Source organism: Crassostrea angulata, chromosome 1, assembly GCF_025612915.1.
Source record: "Crassostrea angulata isolate pt1a10 chromosome 1, ASM2561291v2, whole genome shotgun sequence".
In the NCBI taxonomy this organism is placed as follows: Eukaryota; Metazoa; Mollusca; class Bivalvia; order Ostreida; family Ostreidae; genus Magallana; species Magallana angulata.
The window spans coordinates 51,676,772-51,700,495 of record NC_069111.1 but is presented as its reverse complement, the minus strand read 5'-3'; the positions used below and the strand labels follow the sequence as shown (position 1 = coordinate 51,700,495).

General features: G+C 35.3%; 1 protein-coding gene across 6 annotated transcripts in view; it reads left to right on the top strand.

The window, feature by feature from the left end:
• The window catches only part of LOC128155130 (nuclear receptor coactivator 2-like), a 56,401-nt gene that overhangs the window by 15,614 nt on the left and 17,063 nt on the right, over positions 1 to 23,724 (top strand). For 4 of the 6 annotated variants that reach the window (XM_052858926.1, XM_052837430.1, XM_052844124.1 and 1 more), the window contains 5 exons: positions 14,672 to 14,841; positions 17,999 to 18,093; positions 19,461 to 19,550; positions 22,312 to 22,399; positions 23,519 to 23,599. In XM_052858926.1, coding sequence (XP_052714886.1) covers positions 14,672 to 14,841; positions 17,999 to 18,093; positions 19,461 to 19,550; positions 22,312 to 22,399; positions 23,519 to 23,599 — 524 coding nt within the window. Of the gene's footprint in view, positions 1 to 7,622; positions 8,075 to 9,889; positions 10,089 to 14,671; positions 14,842 to 17,998; positions 18,094 to 19,460; positions 19,551 to 22,311; positions 22,400 to 23,518; positions 23,600 to 23,724 lie in introns of those variants that run through there. The other 2 variants (XM_052816693.1, XM_052851566.1) reach the window with 2 other exon arrangements.

Here is a 23,724-nt window from a genome sequence, read left to right as displayed (position 1 = left end):
TGGTCTGTACCCATTTCTGGCAGAGTATATATATTCTTAGCTGGCATAGTAAATATTGGTGTAATAAATTTCTGAGAGAGTACCTATTAAAATATTGTAAACCATCTTTTATTTGAATGCAAGAAAATAAGGCAAGGTTCACAAAAGCATTACTGTCACAAATAGTTCACACCTGACACCCTTGTGAGGTTGTCCTTTTTTTTAGTTTATAAACATAGGCTTAACCCACAAAAAACTGTTTCCTACGAAAAATGTCATTGTGAATAAAAGTTAATTTACAGTATGTCGTCATGGATATTATTTTAATAGCCAGTCTTACAGTTTTTACCAGGTTCTGTGCATGCCATGGATTCTGTAATTTTTTCTCTGTAATGTAATAACTATATGTGTAATTACAGTTCTTGTTTTGTAGTTTATCAGTCAAAGTCTGTTCTCCTCTAAGTATTGGGTGTCCATAAACCAGAACGTGCAATGATCCAGCCTGGCGCTGGTTTTATAGCAAGGGATTCATTTATTCATTAGAGTGATTGTACTGAATCTTGGGATGAATGATATAAATAAACACTTCAAACTTCTTTAAACTGGCAAATATGTATTTATTGATTGATAACCGCATAAGTAACTGCCAAAGTAATGTATATTGAAAATGGTTGGCTGAAGTGGCAAGTTCCTTTGTTTTGTTATAGGGTAAAGAATTTAAGCTTTACAAGACTCTCTTTGACCAGTTCTTTAAATTAAGACTTGCAGATTCACAGATTTAAGGGCCTTGGAAAAACAACTGTGATATATCCACAGTTTTATATTTGTTCTTCCTATAAATTGCCAAATTTTCTCTCGTTTTTCTACTTTTGAGGCCCCGAAAACATCCTTCCTTGATTTAGAGACAAGGTTGCTCTAAACAGTACCATTACTTGTATATCTTTGAAAGGGAAGTAGTTCATTAACATATTTCTCTGTTAGGAGTGAATTGTATCTAGAGTACAGAGACTCTGTACCGTGACACTGCTAGGACTTCTGTAACTATCAGATGGGGGATTACATTATAAAACATAATTACGCAGACCGGAAATCAGAACTATTTTACATACATGTGTTTTGCATGCACTAGGAGACTGCTCTTGGAGTGATTATGTAGTTAGGTCTGTTCATATCCTCCAGCCTCTGTAATTCTGTAAGTGGTTGACAATTTCAGTTGCTGAGACGTAGTTTGCTTTCATTGTCAAACTCGGTCAAACTCAATCACTGCCTTAGGACTGGACTAAGCTAGAAACTTGAAGTTCAGAGGAAGTTTCACTATGTAAAATATACAGTTCTCAAACCAATCAACACCACATAATGCACTAAAACCACTGAACTATAATCTTTTCTTCATGTTTTTTGTGATGAACCTATAGATTTATATATTATAGCATTGAATCATGATTTTTTGAAGTATACAGTCTCATAACTGCAGTGGTGTGTGAGTAATGCACGTTATGAAAATTTGTATGCAAGCATCGCTGCAGTTATGAGACTGTATACTTCAAAAATTCATGATTTAATGCTTATATTTACATTATTTTAACTTCATGCCTTGTCTGAAAATGTGATTTATACCTTAAAATTCCTATCTTATCCTAAGGGTGAGTTCATATAAATGGAAGAGCCACAGTAACAGCCGCAAGCGTGAAATTTGATTTTCGCTTGTGACGTTGCAGTTAACAAAGTTCAACGTTTGTGACGTCATAATAAAACTCGTCATTTTAACCTTTGAGTACCTGTGTGCATTACAGAGTTTTAACTGCCGTAGCTTTCAACACACTTTACAAGCAAAAAATATGTGGAATGTGAATATAAGGTTGTATTATGTATTTTCAATGTGAGAAAATCAATAAGGGATATTTCTCAATTTCATTACTGGCTGATGACTAACTGAATGTCGGCAGGTCATTCACTTGGTGAGCAGGACGACACAAAATCCAATTTCTTTACATTTTTTCCGAGTGACCTACTTGTATTTTCATCGCTTGCTGAGCACAGCAGCTCAAAGAAAAATGTAATGAAAATTTGGACGGAAAATAAAGAAAATGAGATTACCACACCATTGCCGATGGATTGTGATGATGAGGGCTGTCATTGACAGAATTACGCTCCGCAGACTCGTAATTTCTCTATTCTTGCACTCTTAGTGTCTAATTATTCAGGATGGAAATGAAAATATTTGAAATAAACTTCATGTCAACTAGGGATTGATGAAGCTATAATTGATGTGATCTCATCTCAATTGATTTCATTTTGGGTACTAGCAAGTCAGCATCCCCAAGAAATGAGAATTCAAATGACAAAAATATCAAATTCCAATCAGTTAGAAATTGCGAAAAAAGAAATAAAGTCCAACTTGTTAATGCATGTATATGTGATCCAGTATCAAAGATTTTTTGACTTTGGTCTAATCCATGTTCTTTTAAAGGTTTCTCGTGGTAAAAATGAATCCTGAATTAATGTTTACATATATTGTATACTATGAAGTGAGGGAGCCTTTGTTGGGGTGACAATGGTCTTTTTCAATAACATTTCCAGTAGAATATACTGACAAAAAGTGGACAGGAAATGATCAGGATGAAATCTCAGTATGAATGAATACCGATTGTTAACTCAAATTCACAATGACTCTCAATGGAGATTGTTTAGAAAACTTCAGAAGACTATAATAACATGCTCTCAGACGTTGACTTTTCGGGAAAATGGTCTTTTAATGAAATGTAGGGCTGTTGAATACATTATCAATAGAATCATTGAATAAATTAACAAATTGATCAGAATTCTGATTATAATTAGCTGGAACTAGAAATTAATATTTCAGCACGTAACTAAAATTAGATGCACTGTCATCATTATGTATGCATATCATATCAGTCTTTGAGGATCTCGATTTGTCATTAGTATATAATTAATACAGTAGCACCTCTTTTGATGCCTATTTCCTGTATATAATCAATGTAAATTTGGTTTGAATGCTGTTCTGCTTTTTATTAGTGTTTGTGGAAGTCATGATTGGCTTTGACACTGGCGTTTTTCTTCTAATCAAGAGTCATCAAATGATAACAATATATAGACATCACAGTATAATGACAGTTAATTGAGTAAATTGGAGAGTTGCAAAAAGCAGACTAATGCAGTCCTCACTGTCTCATACATGCAAAGGCAGGTTGCAATTGTGCTACATTAATGATTTATTATAATGTCCCTAGTTTTCCTTGTCTAAAGAGAATTTTTCAGTTGCTTGAGAGGCCTTTGACTTTTATGCAATATAAGATGTGTGCAGCAATTTTAAAAGTTCAAACAATATATATGATTTGTCTGTTTTATTTACGCATGCAGTGAGCAGAACATTATGTAAGAGGACTTCAGTGTTGCTACATCAGTCAGTGGACAGGGTCTTTATGATAAGGAGGAAGATATGTCCAAAATGTATCTAATTCCGACCATAGGATCATGAAACATTTTTAGACACAATTCTAAATTTCAATCATCATTCATAGAATTATAAAATATCATAAAATTACGCTGATGATTTTTTACTATTGGTGTAATATACAGAGACTTAATTGTTTAAATAGCATGTCATTTTTTTATGCATTCAATCATGCTGAGGATTTTGGGTTATGTGTTGAATGATTGTGACTGTATGTAATGTAAGCTGGTGTATTTGATATAGAGAATAATACATACCTTTTTCCATATTACACCCTGTATCACCCCTAGACTGCAATATCGGCTAGAGGACTGAGGGACCGAGGGCTGATATTGGTCGAGGGCTGATACAGGGTGTAATATGGAAAATGATATGTAATATTATATTTATTACACACTTAGTAATAACATATCCAAGACATTTTCTATGCCTAAATTCAATGAAGACGTAAAAACGTGTGAATTATGTCAGATGTTGTTTTGTTGCGTATGGATCATTGCCTTAAATTTCTACCTAATTCTGAATTGGAAAAAATCATAGGAGTTCCGAGAGGGGTGTGATGTACGGATCCGTATCAGCCCCGTAGATCGATATCAGCCCTGCATAATCCATATCAACCTCAAGGGCTGATATGGATTACTATAAAGTTTGCTGAATCGCATATGCAAAAACGCTGTATTTATTATTAAGTATGTAATAAATGTCTGTACATGTAAATGTTTGTGGTTGTGTGTACTATAGGTGACACTTTTAATATCGTGTGTTTGTGAAACATTGCCCTGAATGACATGTTTAAACATCAAATTCCTTTTACAATACTTTCTAATTTGTTGTTAGATTTTGGCGGAATCAGATAGCACTCAAGATTTGTCAGTAGTAACAGCGTCTATTGAATTTGTCCCCAGTAATTGATAGGTTAGATTGGAGTCTGCGGTTACAAGTTCTTTTTCTATGGAGGGTAATGCTTTTTCCTTGATAATGCAGTTTGCATGAAAATGTCTCTCCATCATAGAATTTTCCCAGGAGACTGATGGGAATGCTGGTGTCTTATGAAATAGCAAGGGCTCCCTCCATTGTAATGGTAATAGAGATTGACTTGATCTGCTCTTGGTATTCGGAAACCATTCACACATCTCCTACTACAACAGCCCACAGAGCACCTCACAATGTAGGTACCATGAGACAGAATTGTCCATTATCGCTGGTCTAGAGGTGGCCTTTGTGAAAGATAACATTAGATATTAGGACCTCATAGAGCTGGCTGTACTACTGAAAAAATATAGATGGTATCGCTTTGTCTTTGTTATTTTTTTAAGTCAAACCTATATATAAACAGATTGAAATTTCTGTGTTGTGGAGCGTGACACTATGTATGAAGATTTGCCATGCAGGGACAGGCTGAATGGACAGTAACTCAATTGTTGATTTTTACCTGAGAGATTCTGTCCCCAGGACATGATAACAGACAGGTGATTACATAACCCCCAGGGTCATGTGACTGGTCTTCACACCTGGATGGCTGGACGAGACCAGAAAATTGCTAACACCTTATAGAGAGTCTGTTGATAATATTCCGTAATCTGTGCAGTTTGTGAGATAGTGTATTGATGGTCTGTGGGTTAGAGAGAGAGAGTTCACTGTGTGTTTGTGTGTGTGTGATTCTACAATACAGGTGTATCGATGATCTCTAGCCAGGTAGAGGTCAGTCAACTCTGGTGTTTGCATTCAATGGTTTATGGCCAGTGACTTCAAGTCTGTCCGGGCAGCTAGTTACGTGTCCACATATTTGTATGTGTAATAGCCAACATTCCTCTCGCTGGTGTGGATTATGGACACTGTGTGTGTATTACCTCTAATTAACACTGGATTTAATCATGCTCAAGAGTAATTGGGGTGAGTTTGATCGTAACTTCTGATCTTTTTTTATCATTCACTCATAAGGTCAATTGCATGTAAGCTGACGACAGCTGACTGTGTCATTTTGGTTTAATCCAATATGGCAGAGTTTTTGATTATGAATATGTGGTCTTATTTAGGATTGTGAATTTTATTAAGATTTTGATGATAGATAGTACTTATTTTGTAAATATAAGAGCAGGTGCTTGTGATATTTTCATTGTGACCAAAAAACAACCTTCTGAGTGTATATACTATGTGCCTCAGTTAGTAAATAAACAGAGCCATATCCTCTGTGTGTTTTCTAAGATCCATTTAAATGTTACTTTGTCATCAATATGTCTTAATGTATTAAGGTGTTAAGGTTTTACAAGATTTTTCAGTGTGAACACTCAACCATTGAATCAATGCGAGAGTTGGTCATTCTAGAGGAGATTATGGATTAGAACCGGATCGGTCTGCTTTATCAAGCTACAGAAGTCTCATTTCTCAAATTATAACAGCCTCATGATAATATTCAACTCAATTCTGTTTACATTTTGACCAAAAACATATTATAGTGTGTCAGGGTGAATTCCTTGCTTTGCCTGAAGCCTTTGTAATTTACATAAAAATGTACACTGTAAACATTTTGTACACAAACATAATTGCCAAATGTATGGTACTCTTTGGTATAAACATATTTCATAGTTATAAACAAGGTTGATGGGTACAAAGTCATTTTCATCAAATGCTGAGACATTTTTTTCCTTTTTACTGCTGTTCATATCAGCTGTGAAACACCTTAACCAAAATTGAGAAGATTTTAAATGTTCTTTTAGTCAATTAGTGTGGAGTATTAGACAGCAGTAACTAAAGCTGCTTTAAATTGATCCAAGCCACTTTGATGGGAAGTATTTTCATCATTATTGCACGAATTAATGGAATAACATTTAAGCAGACCCTGTCATGTAGAAAAGAAGTTCTCTATAGATTGTTTAAAAAGGAGGTGTAGGTAAGATTTAATCATGGCACATGATCAATCAAAGATACAAAAAAAATAGTCATAAATATCATGGAAATATCTGCATTCAATTTACAATTTTATGAGGTTTTAAAATGTTTGATAAGAACTTGATAAATGAGATAATTACATTTTTGGGGGAAAGAAGTTTATGTAGACTAAATGAACTACTGTGAATAATATTACTGTTCTCAGTCCTAATGAACATAGAGGGAAGATGCATACAAACATATACTGGTTACTACTGGGTATTGGTCTCAAGAGGCGGTTGACAAAATTTTTCATGGTGGTATTCAGGATCTGGATTAAAATGAAAAGCAATTGTTGAAAGATTTTATGATGAATAGATTAACTGGATGTTGAAATTGCTGGGTCACCTGCAATTCTGGGTCTGCATGGACAATGGTCAGAAAAGCTCCCCCCTCCCAAGATATGCAGTCTCATTCAGGGACCTTTTGTCATTCAGATTCAATGACAATTTAATTCATCTTTGTTGAGGAAGCAAGGTGCGCTGTTCTTGTGAGCAGGTGGTGTGGTAAGCTCGGAAAGGAAACCTTTGGGACAAGATCTCTACCATCAGTGCCGCCGTTTCCTGTTCCAGAGATATCAAAGGAACAGAATAAAAACCTTCAGGATCTTCTCTACAAAGAATATTATACCAACGTAATTGGATTATCTCAGTTTTTATGCAATTGTGTGGATGTTATTTAATATTGCAAAGAGAGTCAGAAATAGAGAAATGTTGTTAAGGAGATGAAGACCCGAGAAGAGACTAATGGCTGAGTGTGGAACAGACTGTCTGTCTGGATCTATGGGGTTTATAGGAAATTCGTTTCAGAGACTGAGAAATACATGGGAGTATTGATCTGTTTTTCCTGCAAGCTTTATAGAACCAAAGCCAGGAGGGTTGATACAGTTGTAAACTTGCAGACCAAAACATAGCAACACAATGTCGTCTGTCCTTGTGTGCATGTCACCACTGACAGAATATCATATAAAACTGAAGTGAGCAGATAAACACACAGCCCTAGTTGTCATTACGTGTCCAGGTTTTAGATGCCTGCCATCAGTCGCAATGCACGTAATGCTAAGTTGTTAGGCTGCCGTGTTTTGTTTCACAAGCCTATGTATTGAAGAAACACAGAACTATTGATTTTAAAACCCTTGAAAAAAGCCTACAATCTTGTGATTGACTTTTTTTTTGCACAAGATATACTGAAAGGTCTTCTGAATAGTAATTATTGAACAGGAGAATAGTGTATTGCTGGCTGCAATTTGATGAGCCATTTCACACCTAGTGGGTGAATCTATTCCCAGTGATCTGGCCATTTTGTTTATAGCCCAGATCAGCTGACTTGTTTTGCTGGCTGTGTGTTTGTACATGCTAATACACATGCCATGTTGCTCAAGTGCAGCAGGATTTACAGGTGAAAGCGTCAACTGACATTCACTGCATCATGACGGTCAACATAAATGGATCACCCGTGTAGGAGTATTCCCAGCCCTATGTGACAGTTTCTGTTGTTGGTTCCAGGGAATTTTAGCTCTCTCTCTCCTGCCAGAAACATTGATAATCCTCCAGAAACATTGATAATCCTCCAGATCTGATGGCTCAACTGCATTAGTGAGATTTGGGATTTTTTTTTCTTTTTGCCAGCATCAAGAGGGAATGTAGTGGAGCTTAGAATGCTGAAACATCTCCTGACTTCTGAGAAATCTGGGTGAGGCTTTCTATAATGTCACATCTAGTCAGTGCTGCTAGTAAAGCTGGGCTTGGTAAACTAAGGTGTCAGAAGATCAAGCTAGGGGATTTGAAATATATGTGAAAAAAAAGGATTTTTATTGATGTAGAAATAGCACCAATGTACAATAGTTACAAATACCAATATAATATGCTTGCTATATTTTCTTTTATTAAGGCTATTGTAAGTACCACGTTTGATTGTTATTTGATCTGGTAGGTTCTTATCAAATCAATAGTGATGTCATCATAAAGTTGAAGGAATGTCTTATAGGTTTATGGCATTTGTTAATATGGGATTTATTCATGGTGTTAGTCGTAGGTTAAATGAAAGAACACAAAATATATAGTGGTGGGGTAAATACTGATGTGTTCTAATTCTCAGTTTCTAAACTCAATTTAACCTGACATATTTTTCTTGTATTCTTTTTAGAGTACAACTAGCACATGTATTACTGTAATGTTTTCACTGGTAATGGCTGACATGGAATACTTCTAAAGAAGCCGTCCATGAGACATTGCCTGAAGTGGCCCCAATGGTTCAAGTACTTCAGTTACTGATGTTCTAATTACATGCATTTCCAGCTAATTAAGGTCTGAAGTATGATTCTGTGTCTTGATAGGAATGTTTAACCAGCAGACAGGTGTGTTTTTTTACAGGTTGACTGAAAATTAAGCCAAAGACAATATCCGATCTTCTTTGTCATGTCAGAATGCTAAGTTTTCACATCAGTAACTTTATGACATTTGTTAACAAACCTGATTGCCATCAAGAGGAAATGCAGATTGAGTTAGGCTTTCATCTTGTACATCTTGTCATTTGTACATATCTGTAAGCATTCGCATCAAACCTCAGTGAAATTGATAACACGGATGGTGGATTGCAACAGGTATCTTGGATTGTAACATGCGCCTTGGATGATATAACTTCTTTTTTTTACTGAATTGTTGTCAGTGAACATTTTATATGTATGCTTTTTCTCCAGTTTGTGTTTGGTAACCTTCCCATATACATGTATATCTATTAAGCTTCTTTCTTGCAATTTGGTGAAGATGAAGCTATTTGTGAGTAATGATTTACCTGACAGCTTTTCAAAAGAACTATGTTGACTTTCAGGACAAGTTAAGCTTTGGTTTCAAAGGTGTTCAGTTCCATACAAAGTTCACCTCACTTTGATGCTAGGAACTATAATGTTCCATAACAAAAAGATAAACCCACAGCAAATTGTGATCATTAAACAAGTGTTTGGGAATTAGAGGGTGTGTTGGTAGAAGATTTTAAGATGAAAGAAATTGATGTATGTTCGGTTTTGTCTTTTAAAAGTTGCACTGCTGCTGTGAAATAGTGTGTTGGTTTCTCAGCAGGGAGCTTGGCTGTGTGGAAGGAGGTTTTGTGGTTTATTTACCACTAGTGGTATGTGGATAAACCTGCCTGTTTGTGTAAACAGCTTTATTGAACAGCCTGCTTACGGGCTGCAGTTATTTTTTCATTACCAGAAAATGGCCTTGAATATTCTATGTGTTACGATAACTGCACACACAAATCAATGCAGTATTGATTTCTCGCTGTGTTTCTTTTTGTTCAGTATGTACAGTAAACAACTTGCTCTGCATTCATTGCTTCTAGTAAGTGCCTTTCTACACATTGAGAATCCATATTTCTTCACTCCGTGTTCCACCAGAATCACGGTCCCTGTGTGTGCTCTAGGGGTGCAGTGATGTGGAGCTGTGCTTCGGTTGCTGTCACATGAAGACAACTGGTACCTACCCCGGACAGCTGTGACAGTCCAATAAATGGCTGGCATCCCAGTGGGGCTACAACAGACAAGTCTGCATTATTGATGATGCTTAGATCTTTTCTGTCTTGGATTCAGATGCAATGAATTTTTCTCCTCTGTCTTTCTGAAGCTGTAGGAAATTTAGAGACCATCTATGCTAAGGCAGACTGTCTGCCAGGAATTACCCAGGAATATAACTGATCATGCCTTTAACAGGTAGGCTGTATTCAAGTTGTTCATTTTACAGAATGGTCAAAGCATATGGATGTATAAGTTGTGGGATAGCCTGGAATATTAAGGAAAGTCTTAAGTGTATTATTGATAACAACTAGTTTTAGGATCTGAAGTTTGTTAAGGGTTTTTTTTGTAATCCCTTAAGTGAAGGATATAGTAAAATGTGTATTTTGGTAGAATGTTTTAACTTTGAGTGTTTACAGAATTCTTGTAATAGGAAGATATATGCCTTGTTAAGTATTTCATTCCTATATAATTGTTGATTTACTGGGAATGGGATAAGCATGTTTTGGAGACAGCTGATGAGATATGATATGCATTGACTTGTAGGCAGACATGACTGCACATGACATCAGTGAAGACACTGGCCCTAGCTAAGTTTTATTGTAGCCATTTTACATGTTTTTTAAATCCAACACTTTGATTCTGGATTTTTAAATCGATCTAACACTGCAAGCAAAACATGGTTTGATTTTCAGCATTCTTAATCTGTTTTCCCAATAGCCCTCTAGCTAAAAATCACATCCATGGTGAAGGTTTAGTTTTATTTCCCCCCTGTTACATTATTGCTAATTGTTTCCATCAGATTAGTGTAACAATAATCCTTGCATTACAAGCTGTCACAAACCAGAACATCAAATAACATTTTGCAGTGCACTTTGCAGTGCTCCTATGAATGGTCTGTGTATAGTGTGTATTTTGAGATATATGTAGAGTACCTTCAATTTTGTTTTCTGTCCATGTGAATGCTTCGCTGGCTTCACTTACAGACAATTAAAAATTTAAAAGACTGTGCTACATTATGTGCGTATAATTTTGGCATTAATTAGATATAGTGACTGAGTTTTAATTCAATATATTTGCACCTTTACTCATCTTTTTCTTTACATTAGAATTGGTAACTATTCAATTTCCACACCATTAGCGAGTAATTATGCCTTTAACATTTACATATGTAGATGGTATGTAGAAATTCATGAAGATTTCATAACAGCGTATTCTTAATGGGGTAAAACACAGCTTAAAAAATGGAATATTAAAGTTGATAGGAATAAACACTGCGGTTTTGTTTAAATGATTATTGCTAGCACTTTAAGATTGGAAGTTGCGGGTGAATGTTTATTAGGTTTTATTCATTACTGCTGATATACAGATCAGGTAACTGTATAACATGATTGATTCATTGTTGTGTATATAGTTTTTATTTTTTGGTTGTGGTATTTATAACAAGCTACTGGTCCTACAGAGGATACTAGTATTGTCAATGTAGTTACCTGGGCAACCGTTACTGCAGCATCATTAGAATTTGTAGTGGCTTAGTTCCTGTTGAATTTGTGGTTACCCCTTGCCCAAGAATTAAAATCCTCATCAAAATATATAACAGTTATGTCCACAGGAACCTTTAAAATATGAACGGTCTCCATGAATTGATGTGATTCCTCGGTGTGTGTTAGTCATTTTACGTAATACTGCAAATACAGACTGCATTATTTGGAGACCTCAGAGGTTGTCCGTGAACTCCTCCTGTGGTGGACCTTTTTTGTTAAAGAAAGAGTATTATGTATAAGGTCTAGCTATATAGAGTTTTTATGTGGTTGATTTGCCCGTGTTCTTTTGATGTAGTCTGACACTTGACATATCTGATGGATCAAAACAAACAACAACAAATCGGGTTGTAAAACATTGTTTTCACTACTCCCTGGAAAGTAAATGGTCTAGTATTATGAAGTATAGCTTTGGGGAGGGGGAGGGGGGGGGGGGTCAATAAATATCTACAGAAAAAAATTGTCAAATCACTAAGAAAATCTCACAACCTTATGAGAAAGAGAAAGATTTACTAATTCTTTCAATGTTGTTTTAAGAAGGCCCACTTGTACTCTGTAGAGCAGCAATGTCTAGAATGTATCCTCTCACAGTAAGAGACGGTATACTGTATCCCTGTACCCTTAGATTATGCAGACCTTCATCAACTGCCAGCTGAGAGTCGGAGGAATTCCTGGCTGAGATGAAGCTGTGTGTGCAAGCGATGTGTTTGTTCTGAAATGTTTTGTGTATGTTTCCTAAAGTTTGTGTATGTATTGGTAAGTAGGCAATGTATTAAGAACAGGTGTTTGAAGTTGGGCTTGATTATAACACCAAGGCATTCAGTAATAAGATCTCTTTTGAAGGACTTGGCTGTTTAGAATTACATAACTTGGCCTCATGGTATTGTGCTTAATAGGGAAAAAAATATGCATCAACCTATAGTGGATTTCGCATTAAGCTAGCCTGTGTTACAATAATCCGGTAGTTTGAACAATTTCAACCATACCGTAAAAACAATCTCTCATTTTCCTCTGGGTTTCCACCATCATAGAATTAGGAGGGAAAATTTGACATTTATTAACTTTTGGATCTTTAATCAATGCACATTTTTTGCTTCTCAAATTGCAAAGCAAGCAATGTAAAAATGTATACATGCATAATTTTTGTCCCCAAGGGTCTAAAGAGTAGAAGAGAAAATGGCTGAGATATTAGACCTTGTTATTATGGATGAATTTAATGCCTAATTAAGGTCAATTATCTTAGAATGGGTATCTCTGGGCTCTATTGTTTTTCAGTGATTGTGGCAGCCACTTGAATACAGGGGTGTTTTTTTCACTGAAGTGTTTTGAGATGATTTTGGTTTTAGCAGGAAAGTGACATATAGTCTCCAGTGAGAAAGAATATCTTTCCTGGGATTGTTTTCCATGCAGTTTTAATCAGGTTGGATTTTAAGAGTCGTATCAGATATGTGTCTCCGAAAAATTCCATCAAAAACACTAGATATTGCTTAAACTATTTTATAACTCAAGAAATTAAAATTTTTAAAGAGATTGTTTCTAAAAAAAAATTGTTCTTATGCCTCAGCATTTCATCACTTAATGAAGACAATGTTTCAGAGTCTTGCATGTTTAATATATGTTGCATGCAATGTTTGGTTGAAGTTAATTTTTTAGCAAGTAAAAAGTGAATTTGAAAAAAAAAATCATTTTTTATATGATCAAGTACATATTTGATGTTAATTATCTTATTGTTTAGTGTAAGCTGTGCTCTGCAAAATGTACAAATAGAATACACATTCAACTGTAATACATTAACAGTTAAATGTATGGCTGACTGGATATTGTGTAATACAAAATCATTCAAAATAGAATAATCCTCTTACCATGGAATGATACGAGAATCTGATTTGTGATGATGCAACAATTGATTTGCATTCTTAACAAAACCAGATATACAAAATATCTGCAGAACACAATGTAATTTACGAGTACTAAGGTATCATATTCTTCTGAATAGAGGAGTTGTACAAAACAATTGGTTTTATTAGGTATACAGGTCTATACATAACTTGGTTATGATCTGAAAATTCTCTAATCATAGACATACACTGGTATATATTCATCTGAAACCAACAACAATATTACGTATATATGCTTACTGACTATGGAAGTGCCAACTCATTTATTTTTTCTTGTTTGATTAGTAAATCTTACCACTACATGTAATGAGAAAGCAAAACTCATCAGTTTTTTTTAGGCAATTGAATATGAGAATCAGGTCATGAAAATGTGATGTATTAACATAATTAGTGAAAATTTCTTCAAGAAAGTGTGAGGGAACCAATCAGGATAGGGTATGAGTTGTACATGAGATGGAGAAAAACTTGATGAGTTGGCACACGGTCAGTAAGTGGATGTGAGTATGGGTATCTTACAATGACATCACCAGTCATGCAGCACAAAGGTGACAGCCAAAGTCTGAACTCAAAACTCTTACAATCAGCTTCTACCTCTGTTAAACACTCACAGAGCTCTCAGTCACATTTTTTTTTCAAATTGATTTATGCATAGCATTTCTCATTTGTTGGCCCAATGTACTTTATGGTATCTTTACAGTCATATAGTTTATAAATACAAGGAATGTCGTCTTGATTAATAGAGAGATAGACTTGTATTATCGCATTCAGAAAAAAGGTGTTTCATACATACATGTAAATAAACTATGGGTTGAAACCAGAGTAGAGTGAGCTTATCATATATTTTGATGAATGTGAGGGGGGGATCATATTTGAAATATTTATCTCATCGTGAATTTTATATAAGTTGGGTAATGGTGTAATGCAGTAATCTCTGACATTTCTTCCTTGTATCTGCGGAAAAAACCTGTAGTCAGAGGTGTTTATTTGAAGCTGAGAATTTGAAATCAGTCTTCCTATGACACATTTATTTCTTATATTTATGAAGACATATTGATGTCAAGTTTATGAAATATCAGCCAAACTAAGATAGCAAAAATTCAAGAGCAGTCAGTGGAGGCAAACATCATTTTAGAAAAAGATTGCCATTATAAGTATTCATTCAGATACCTCATGCAAGACACTTCTTGAAATAATAATTTTCATCTTATCCCCAAGATGTAAGGGGATCCCAGTTTGATTAAAGATTTATTAATAATTTGCGTTTTTTGCGCATTAAATATATGCAGGTTGACTGTTGTTGATTTCTATAGTATTTAACACAAAATTTTTTGTTTTTTGACAGAAGCAAGTGCCTACATGAGCGTCGGAGGCGTGATCAGGAGAACGCCTATTTCGAGGAGTTGGCGGAGCTGATCTCGGCCAGTGTGACGGATATGAGCGCCCTCTCAGTCAAGCCGGAGAAGAGTGCCATTTTACAGGAAAGCTTAAACAAAATCAAACAACTTAAACAAGGTGTGTAATCCTACTCCTTTATCGGGCTATATAATACCTGGGGAATCCCCTGTCCCAATGTTTACTTACAGTCAAACCTTGACATGCAGGGGACTGCATACAACCAGTACCTGCATTATTCATTGGGATTTTAGATTTTATTCCTTCCTTTGTCTCTTTAGTCAAGTTGATTGATGTATTTCTTAGGAATTATTTAGATAGGGGGTGAGGATGTTCCTCTCTTGGGTTTCATGGATTTGTGAGCAGATTGAGAAATAAAAATGTAAATGAGGAATGCAATTTCATGGTATCCAAGCTTAATCACACAGCCAGCAGCCATGACAGTTCGTATCTCATGACATAAAAGTTATCATCGAACACTCCAGACTCGTAGTAAAGGGATAAGAGGTAGTCCAATTAAAGTATCCTCTGACAGTATTTCATATCATAAAAGTCAGTGCTAGGTTACTTATATGAAAGTATTAGAGGTAGTGTAGTCCAATTATCTGCCAGTATAACTGGAAAGAATCATAGTCGGAACATAGATGTCCTTTTCAAGTTATCGTTATACCTCAGTGGGTTGTTTGAGCTCAGATGAAACATTTTCATTTTGTTGTGACATTTTTGGGTTGGGGAGGGTGGGATGGTGGAATAAGCTCAATCATTAGATATATACCTTGGATTTTCTCATTCTTTGGAAAGGGGGCAAGCCAAATGACCTGTCCTTGTTAGATTAATATGCTGACTCAATGACCCAGAACTCTTTGAAGATAATTTGATGTAATTACCTATGATAGCACCCAGTCTTTTTTATATTGCTTTGTCATCTGAAATGGGCATTTTGTCAATCCCTAATGATTCGGAGTTATTGTCCTTGGTTTTTAGAGGTTTAGACAATGCCTCGAGGCTACGAGGACTGGTATCGTACAAGAAAAAACCTGACATTGATTTTATGACAGAGTTTTGTTACATAAACACGTGCTGTATTTTAAAGCAAACACACTATCAAGCTATAGATGAAATAAATATTTGGGCCTGGTGTTGTAAATGTTGTCCCATTAAAGTGTGGGTCTGGTGCCTCTGTTGGTAATACACTTTTAGTGTTTCTTGTCAGTGGTACAAGGCAGATCTTGTGGTGTAACGCAAGGTTCACAAAACCAGAACAAGGACAACTGTGTTGTACAGCTGATAACACCAGATTCCATCACCCCGCTAAGCAGTTGCTACTTCAGAAAAAGCAAGCAAAAATTGGTTTCAATCCTTCAGTTTTTAGTGGATCTCTGTCTTGTAGAGTGCAAACAGACTTGTTATGTGTTGGGGAAGGGAAGGTATAGTTCCCTCAGATTTGTGTTTTTGTGTTCAACTTGGATATTGCATTGGAAACTGAGTCATGCAGAGATATATTGTATTGGTTTTGCACTTATTTTTACCTGAAATACTGAAGGTTTATTTACTATTCAAGGCCACCTTATTTTGGATACAAAACCCCAATGTTCACTTTTAAATGGTTGTTTGTAGTAAAACTTGTTCAGGGTTCTAATAGCGAGTACAAAGGCAAATGGAAGGAACAGAACTGTCCCAATAACAGGGATTATAAATTTTTCCTATTAAACTTATCAAAATCAAAAATGAAGTTCTCATTTTGTCCATTGTTTTCTTATGAAAGTATGTAATCAAGATTTTAAAAATATATGTATAGAATGAGAAAATAAAATCGGTGTTCGAAAAAGGAAACTCTTTCATCAAATTACAAAGTATAACTGATTTTTGTGTAATATGTACTTTAAACTGAAGAAATCCCCAAGTTTGTGCCAGTTAGCATTATGTTACAGTACTAAGATTTTATAACAGCTTTTTGTCTTTCATTACCTAAAGAAAATATGAGATGGAGAATAAGAAATAAGACAGAAAGCTACACTATTTTGCACAGGTTTTCTACAACTGATGAGAATAATAGCAGCTACTGTATCGTATAATTTTTATTCTGAGTGATTATAATTGTTGTATATAGTCACATGGTACTATTTGAGTGAGTACTGTTTGAGGCGATAGGTAGAGAGAGGAATAAGATCATATTAAATAAGTTCAGCAGCATTGGTAGCCGGTGCAGAGGGTGGTAGCTAAAAAGCAGTTTTTTAAAGATCAGGTATAGCCAATATCTCAGTCTGGGCTTAGCTGTGATAAAAGCCAAGAATCGCTAATGGCCTGCCTTCCCCTCACATAAGTTTACACACTTCAATGAATACTTGTGTTTTTGTTGATAAACAGATGAAGGATTGCAGGTCTGCACCAAGTCATATATTGATTGAAGCTGATTGAAATGATGATAACTACAAATCCAAAGTGTAAAAGCTTGCATATTGATTAAATAATGGCCTGTTTTGTACACAAAAAACGATAGCTGGGCAGGGAAGGGATTTGACTGCCTAAAGATAATGCAGACTCCATGTAGGGTGGATTGACTACACTTTTTTATTCCCCTGAGAATTGACATGTTACATGGTTTTAACAGAAAAGACATTTTCCAAAGTACAACTTGCCATTCCAGCAACTAACTTGTTACTGTGATCAGTTCATCCACTAATCCATGACCGTGACTAGGCCAGGCTGATGTTTTAGATGTATAGAATGTAACAAAGATAATTTACTGTAAATTTTGCGAAAGAAAGGACTCCAATATTGAGAAATTAAATGCTGTGTCTTAGAAACTATAACAACTTTTAACATGTAGTTTTAGTAATGACTTGTCTATACAAGAAAAAAAGTCCTATTGTGGTTTGCTTGTTTGTTTTTTTGTTTGTTTGTTTTTTTACATCAAAACATTCTGAAAGAGTTACCAAGCATTGAGTTGAATTAAAATCAAGTAAAGCGTTTGTAGATGAAGACTAAAAGGACAGATGATTTAATGGTTGCTTTCAGCTCATTAGCTCTGATTGACCATGATGAAGGTTGAAAGTTTTGATTTCCCAATGAATTATTGAGACTCATTTTGAACTTATTTGGTAAACAAATTGTTTATTACATCAAAGTTCTTCTTTTGTGGTTGTGTACCTATTTTGGGAAAAATATAGTAATATATGGTAATCTAAATATGAGATTTGGGGAGAACAAACCTTTGCTTGCAATCACTAGTTCATCAACATGCTTATTGCTACAAATTATTTACTTACATTTGCAGAAAAAGCGTCCTCAGACGCCGTTCAGCAGAGTCAAGTGTCCTCGAGCAAGCCCTCTGTCCTCCCGACTGAAGTCCTCGGACCACTTCTTCTGGAGGTAGGTTAAAAAACGACATCCATTGCATCAGGTCACTTTTCTTGCTGTCTTGTGTATGTCGACCCTGACAGTAAAATCACTGGCTCTTAGACTTCATAAACAAGTTCCTGCAACAGAGATCCAATCCTCTATTGGTTGAGGTTATTCAAAAGTTATAATGCCAGACCTTTGTAAGAAGAAACCACACTAGAATTTTCTTGTAAACTGTAAAATATGAATCCTGGACCCGTTATGTGAACATAATGCTTCCATATTTCCAAACAATCGCCTGTCCCAGTGTTTGCATTAACATTAACTTTGACTTCCGTGTATTATTTCTTTGAATGTTGAATCTATTCTTTGAATGTTGAATCCATTAGTTTCTTAAGAATGATATTACATTGCATAGGTTAATGTAAACTCCACCTCGGTATTTCAATGATTAAGTACAATATTGTTGGATAGTTTGTAATGAGTGAATGCACGTTAAACTGATTATCAGACATTGGGGAATGTAATAATTTATTGTAACGACCAATCTCTTTGATTTCATTGGGGAATGTAATAATTTATCGTAATGACCAAGCCCTTTGATTATTGGGGTATGCAATAATTTATTGTAATGACCAAGTTCTTTGATTTCATTGGGGTATGCAATAATTTATTGTAACAACCAATCTCTTTGATTTTACTGGGGAATGTAATAATTTATTGTAATGACCAAGCCCTTTGATTATTGGGGTATGCAATAATTTATTGTAATGACCAAGCTCTTTGATTTCATTGGGGTATGTAATAATTTATTGTAACGACCAATCCCTTTGATTTCATTGGGGAATGTAATAATTTATCGTAATGACCAAGCCCTTTGATTATTGGGGTATGTAATAATTTATTGTAACGACCAATCTCTTTGATTTCATTGGGGTATGTAATAATTTATTGTAACGACCAAGCTCTTTGATTTCATTGGGAATGTAATAATTTATCGTAATGACCAAGCTCTTTGATTTCATTGGGGTATGTAATAATTTATTGTAATTACCAAGCTCTTTGATTATTGGGGTATGTAATAATTCATTGTAATGACCAAGCTCTTTGATTTCATTGGGTTATGTAATAATTTATTGTAATGACCAAGCTCTTTGATTTCATTGGGATTTGTAAAAATCTATTGTAATAACCAAGCTCATTGATTTCATTAGGGTATGTAATAATTTATTGTAATGACCAAGCTCTTTGATTATTGGGGTATGTAATGATTCATTGTAATGACCAAGCTCTTTGATTTCATTGGGATACGTAAAAATCTATTGTAATGACCAAGTTCTTTGATTTCATTGGGGTATGTAATAATCTATTGTTATGACCAAGCTCTTTGATTTCAGGCTCTGGACGGCTTTCTTTTTGTTGTCAACAGCCAGGGAAAGATTGAATTTGTTTCCGACAACGTTACAGAATATTTACAGTATTCCCAGGTAAGCTTTTTCCTATGTTTCCTTCTTGTTTTGATTCACCCTGCTAATACCCACCTGTAACATATTCAACTAGCAGAAAGAGATTTTTTTCTAAAAACTGCCAACCCTTTTTCCAAAGTCATCTTCATTGAATAGACTTGCATGTTGTATGAATTTTCCACTCCTGCCGAAATAAATATTTTCATCGAAAAACAGTGAAAAACAGATGTAGATATAGGACTATGGCCACATTTTTCCTTGAGAAACAGTTCAGATTATCTGACCACAACAGACATTTGTCAGAGGGTTGGTGTAGTAAATCGTTGTAGATCATAAATTTGAATGTGCCTCACTGCAGACAGGTATATATGCAATTTATCTCAGAAAGCAGTGAAATTGTGGTGTATCGAGATATATTTTGATGACACGTTTTGCTGTTTGTCATATCGGACTTCAAAGATGTTGCCAGCGACGGTTAGACGTGATAAAAAAAATTAATGACTATTAAAACAGTATGGTGGTCAATTGGGCAATAGTTGTGTCACATGCAATATTTTACCTGACAAAATATGTTACCTAGATTAATTGCATGAAAGCAAACAATGACCAGGTGTGAAGGTTTCCACCTGGACACCTTCTTTCAGCCTTTCTGTATCATCATTGTCTGTGTATTGCTAACACACGTGTACCAACGTAACAGTACACAGAACAAGGTCTGGTCTTGCCATGCTTGTCAGATAGGTGCTAAATTCATTGCAAGTTGTAAATTACCCAGTGGCCCACTGACCTAGATTTGTGGGTCAGTCTGTGCAGCTAATTCCATGCTGTAATCTGTACTGCCTTCTGCCACCACTGGGGGAACCAGCTCACAGACTCCCCCAACCAGCAGAAGGCAACTGATAAATATACCAGTTTCTATTAGGACATGTTTTGTCTCTATCACCCACAAAAACAAATTGTAGATATATATATATATACATCTGGATGTGAGCTGTGAAGGATAATGCTCTGTGATTCAGCAGCGCTGTACAATCAATACGGCTATATGTGTATATACCACCGTGTACTCTCGTTTTCTCCGCAGATACTTCCTTTCTCACTGACTTTCAGTGTGATAATTCTTTAACTCTCTCTTTCTTTACACAAACCCACTGAGCTGGGTTTGCAGGATGTAGTTGATAATTCTGAGATGTTTATTGTTTACACATGGGTGTAGATGTAGTGAGGATTTATAATGGTGGCTACAGAGATTTGGAAGGTATGTAACACACTGAATACATTTATTGCCATAGAGTTCTCAGGCGAACTGAAAATTAACCACCACTAGAAAAGATAGTTAATGAACCGTGCATTAAAGATTCTATCAAAACTTAATGACATCAAGCTTCTCATTCTTTCTCTCTCTCATGAATTTGATCAATGTGTTTTGTTTGTTGGTCTCTCTAGACACTCACCCATCCTTCCCCTATGTCAGGGATCACATCATGTGTTAGAGGTATACTTTCAAATACAATAACGTGCATTGTTTTGGGGATTTTTGGCCATATCTTAGCCTCCAAAATAGATATTCATATCTGTGGATGAAAATGAATTTTTTTTGGAAAATGATTATACCAAACAATTTTAGTAATCTGAGAAAAATGAGGATAGCCATGTATCCTCTACTAAGAATACTTCATTGTTACTTGTAAGCTTTTTGTCAACAAAAATAGCCCTGTATCTTCCATAAGATATCCCTGTATTGTCAGATATTCCACTACTAAGGTTGGCTATGTATCCTCCACTAAGGGTAGCTTTGTATGTCAACTTTTCCTTCAAGAAGGATAGCTCTGTATCCTCCACTATGGATACTCCAGTGTTACTTGTCAGCATTACCTCTACTATGATAGCCCTGTATTTTCAAATGCCAGGATACAGACAAAGGATATAGCTCTGTATTTCATGTCAACAAAAGATATCTGGGTGTGTAACCTCCACTAAGGATAATTCTGTATTTGCCACTAAGGATAGCCCTGTATTCTTATGTATCCTCCATTATGGATAACCCTGTATCCTTCAATAAGGACAGCCATGTATCCTTCACTTGAGACAACTCAGTATCCCTTTATAGGGATAGCCATACATCTTCAACTAAGGATAGCCATACATCTTCAACAAAGGATAGCCATACATCTTCAACTAAAGATAGCCATACATCTTCAACTAAGGATAGCCCTGTATCATCAACTAAGGATACCCCTATATCCTTCACAAAGGATACCCCTGTATCCACCTCTAAGGATAGCCTTTTATTACTTGTCAGCTCTCCTCCATAGAGGTTCACCAGTTCTCCATTATTGATCGATGGAACTTTCAAGAGAATATTTAAGGACCACTTATTTGAATAATTAAAGTCTTTAATCCTTGATGAATTTGTATGCATAAAAAAATTATGATCTTTAGTAATAGAATTAATTTATATACAAAATGCTCTTTAAACATTATTTAAAGGCATGAATTTCTAATCCAATTTCTCAATATATAATTTTTACTCTCTTGTACTTATGTGTACCTATCTGTTCATTTGCTATGGAGTAGAGAATGCAGTTATTCTTTTATAAATACCATGTTCATCATTAAATATCAGTCTAGTATGTGGTAGCTTGTGTATGACGTTGTATGAATTACACGTAATATATGTGTAAATTGTTATGATGCAAATGTTTTTGTGAATTAAACATGTGTAATTTTTGTAATCATCCTCTGTCTGGCCTGTCTCTGTAGTATATGATTTTTTTTTCAGGATGATCTGATTGGAAAAAGTGTTTACAACATTATACATATCGGTGACCATGATCAATTCAACTACAGCTATCTTCCCATGTCATTGGGTGGGTACTTTGCTGTTTTAATTCACTGTCAGACTATTTACAATAATGCAGTCATAGTGACAACCAGAAACAAGAACTGTTGATATTTAATAGATTTATAATACATTTTTATGGAATTTAGAGGAATGAAACTGACTTCCCTTAAGCCTGAATTTGTTATAATCATGTTCTCTTTACTCTGTTTTACTGAACTGTGCTTAGTACATGTACATTGCCTTAGCTAAATTCTGTCATCATCTTAAACATTTTTTTTACCAGAGTTTGACATTTGTTTAGTTGAATTAGTTCAATTATTTTAATTCTTTCACTCATCTAGAGTGTCTGATTCAGTTGTAATATTTTTCATGGACGCTAGCGGTAGGTTGAGACATGTTAAGAGCATACCTATTCTTTTGAACATGTTAGAGTCAGCGTCCTGTGTAGTATTAAATCATCCAGCTCTAAGTGTTGTTATAAGAGGGAAAGCTGAATCGACTGATGGAATCAGTATAATTAGACACTACAGTGTAAGAGTGCAGTCCAAGTCAGCTAGCTATAAGAGTGACACAGGTTAACAGTCTCTCAGAACAGTAGAATCAAGCATGGTCATCAGTAAAAATTGGACCTGCTGCTGAATAATTTGATAAGCTTGTTTCGCTGATGAAATGGGAGGAGACAAAAATTGAGCTCATTTCGCTGATGTAGCAATACAGATAAATGAGCGAGCATGTAGCTCATCAGAGGTCTGATAGAGACCATGCTTGTCACAGATGTGTTTTAACGTAACATGTACTTATACATTATCTCCCAAATTAAGGCACAAAAATTGGTTCATATCATAGATAATTCAGCACATAGGACCATCATTGATTATTACTTCCCTTTGATGTTGAAACAGAAGTACAGCGAACACTAGCATGATACTGAGAAGAAAAAAAATAAAAACCATTCTAGCCTACCTATAAAATTATTTTCAGATAACAAACAGAATCCATAGATATATTTGGATCCATTGAGATTTTATCTGACAGTTTAACTTTGTTTTTCATGGAACGTAGAGACAATATATGTGTTTGTGTGAATTTCACCTTTCTGATAGCGTATTGATTTGACAGGTATTTTTTGTTTCATCTTTTGCAGGGAGTTTGATACCATGGCCCAGTGACTCCACAGTAGCAAAGGGAAGAACATTTAATTGTCGCATGCTCGTTAAACCCCCATGTGAGTTATTAAAACAAATAAGCACATAGAAAAAAAAGTCATTATCCAGGATTTGGATGACGGCTTTTAATCATACAACACTTAGATTATGGTTTGTTTCTGTTCTCGTACCCTTTACGATGATG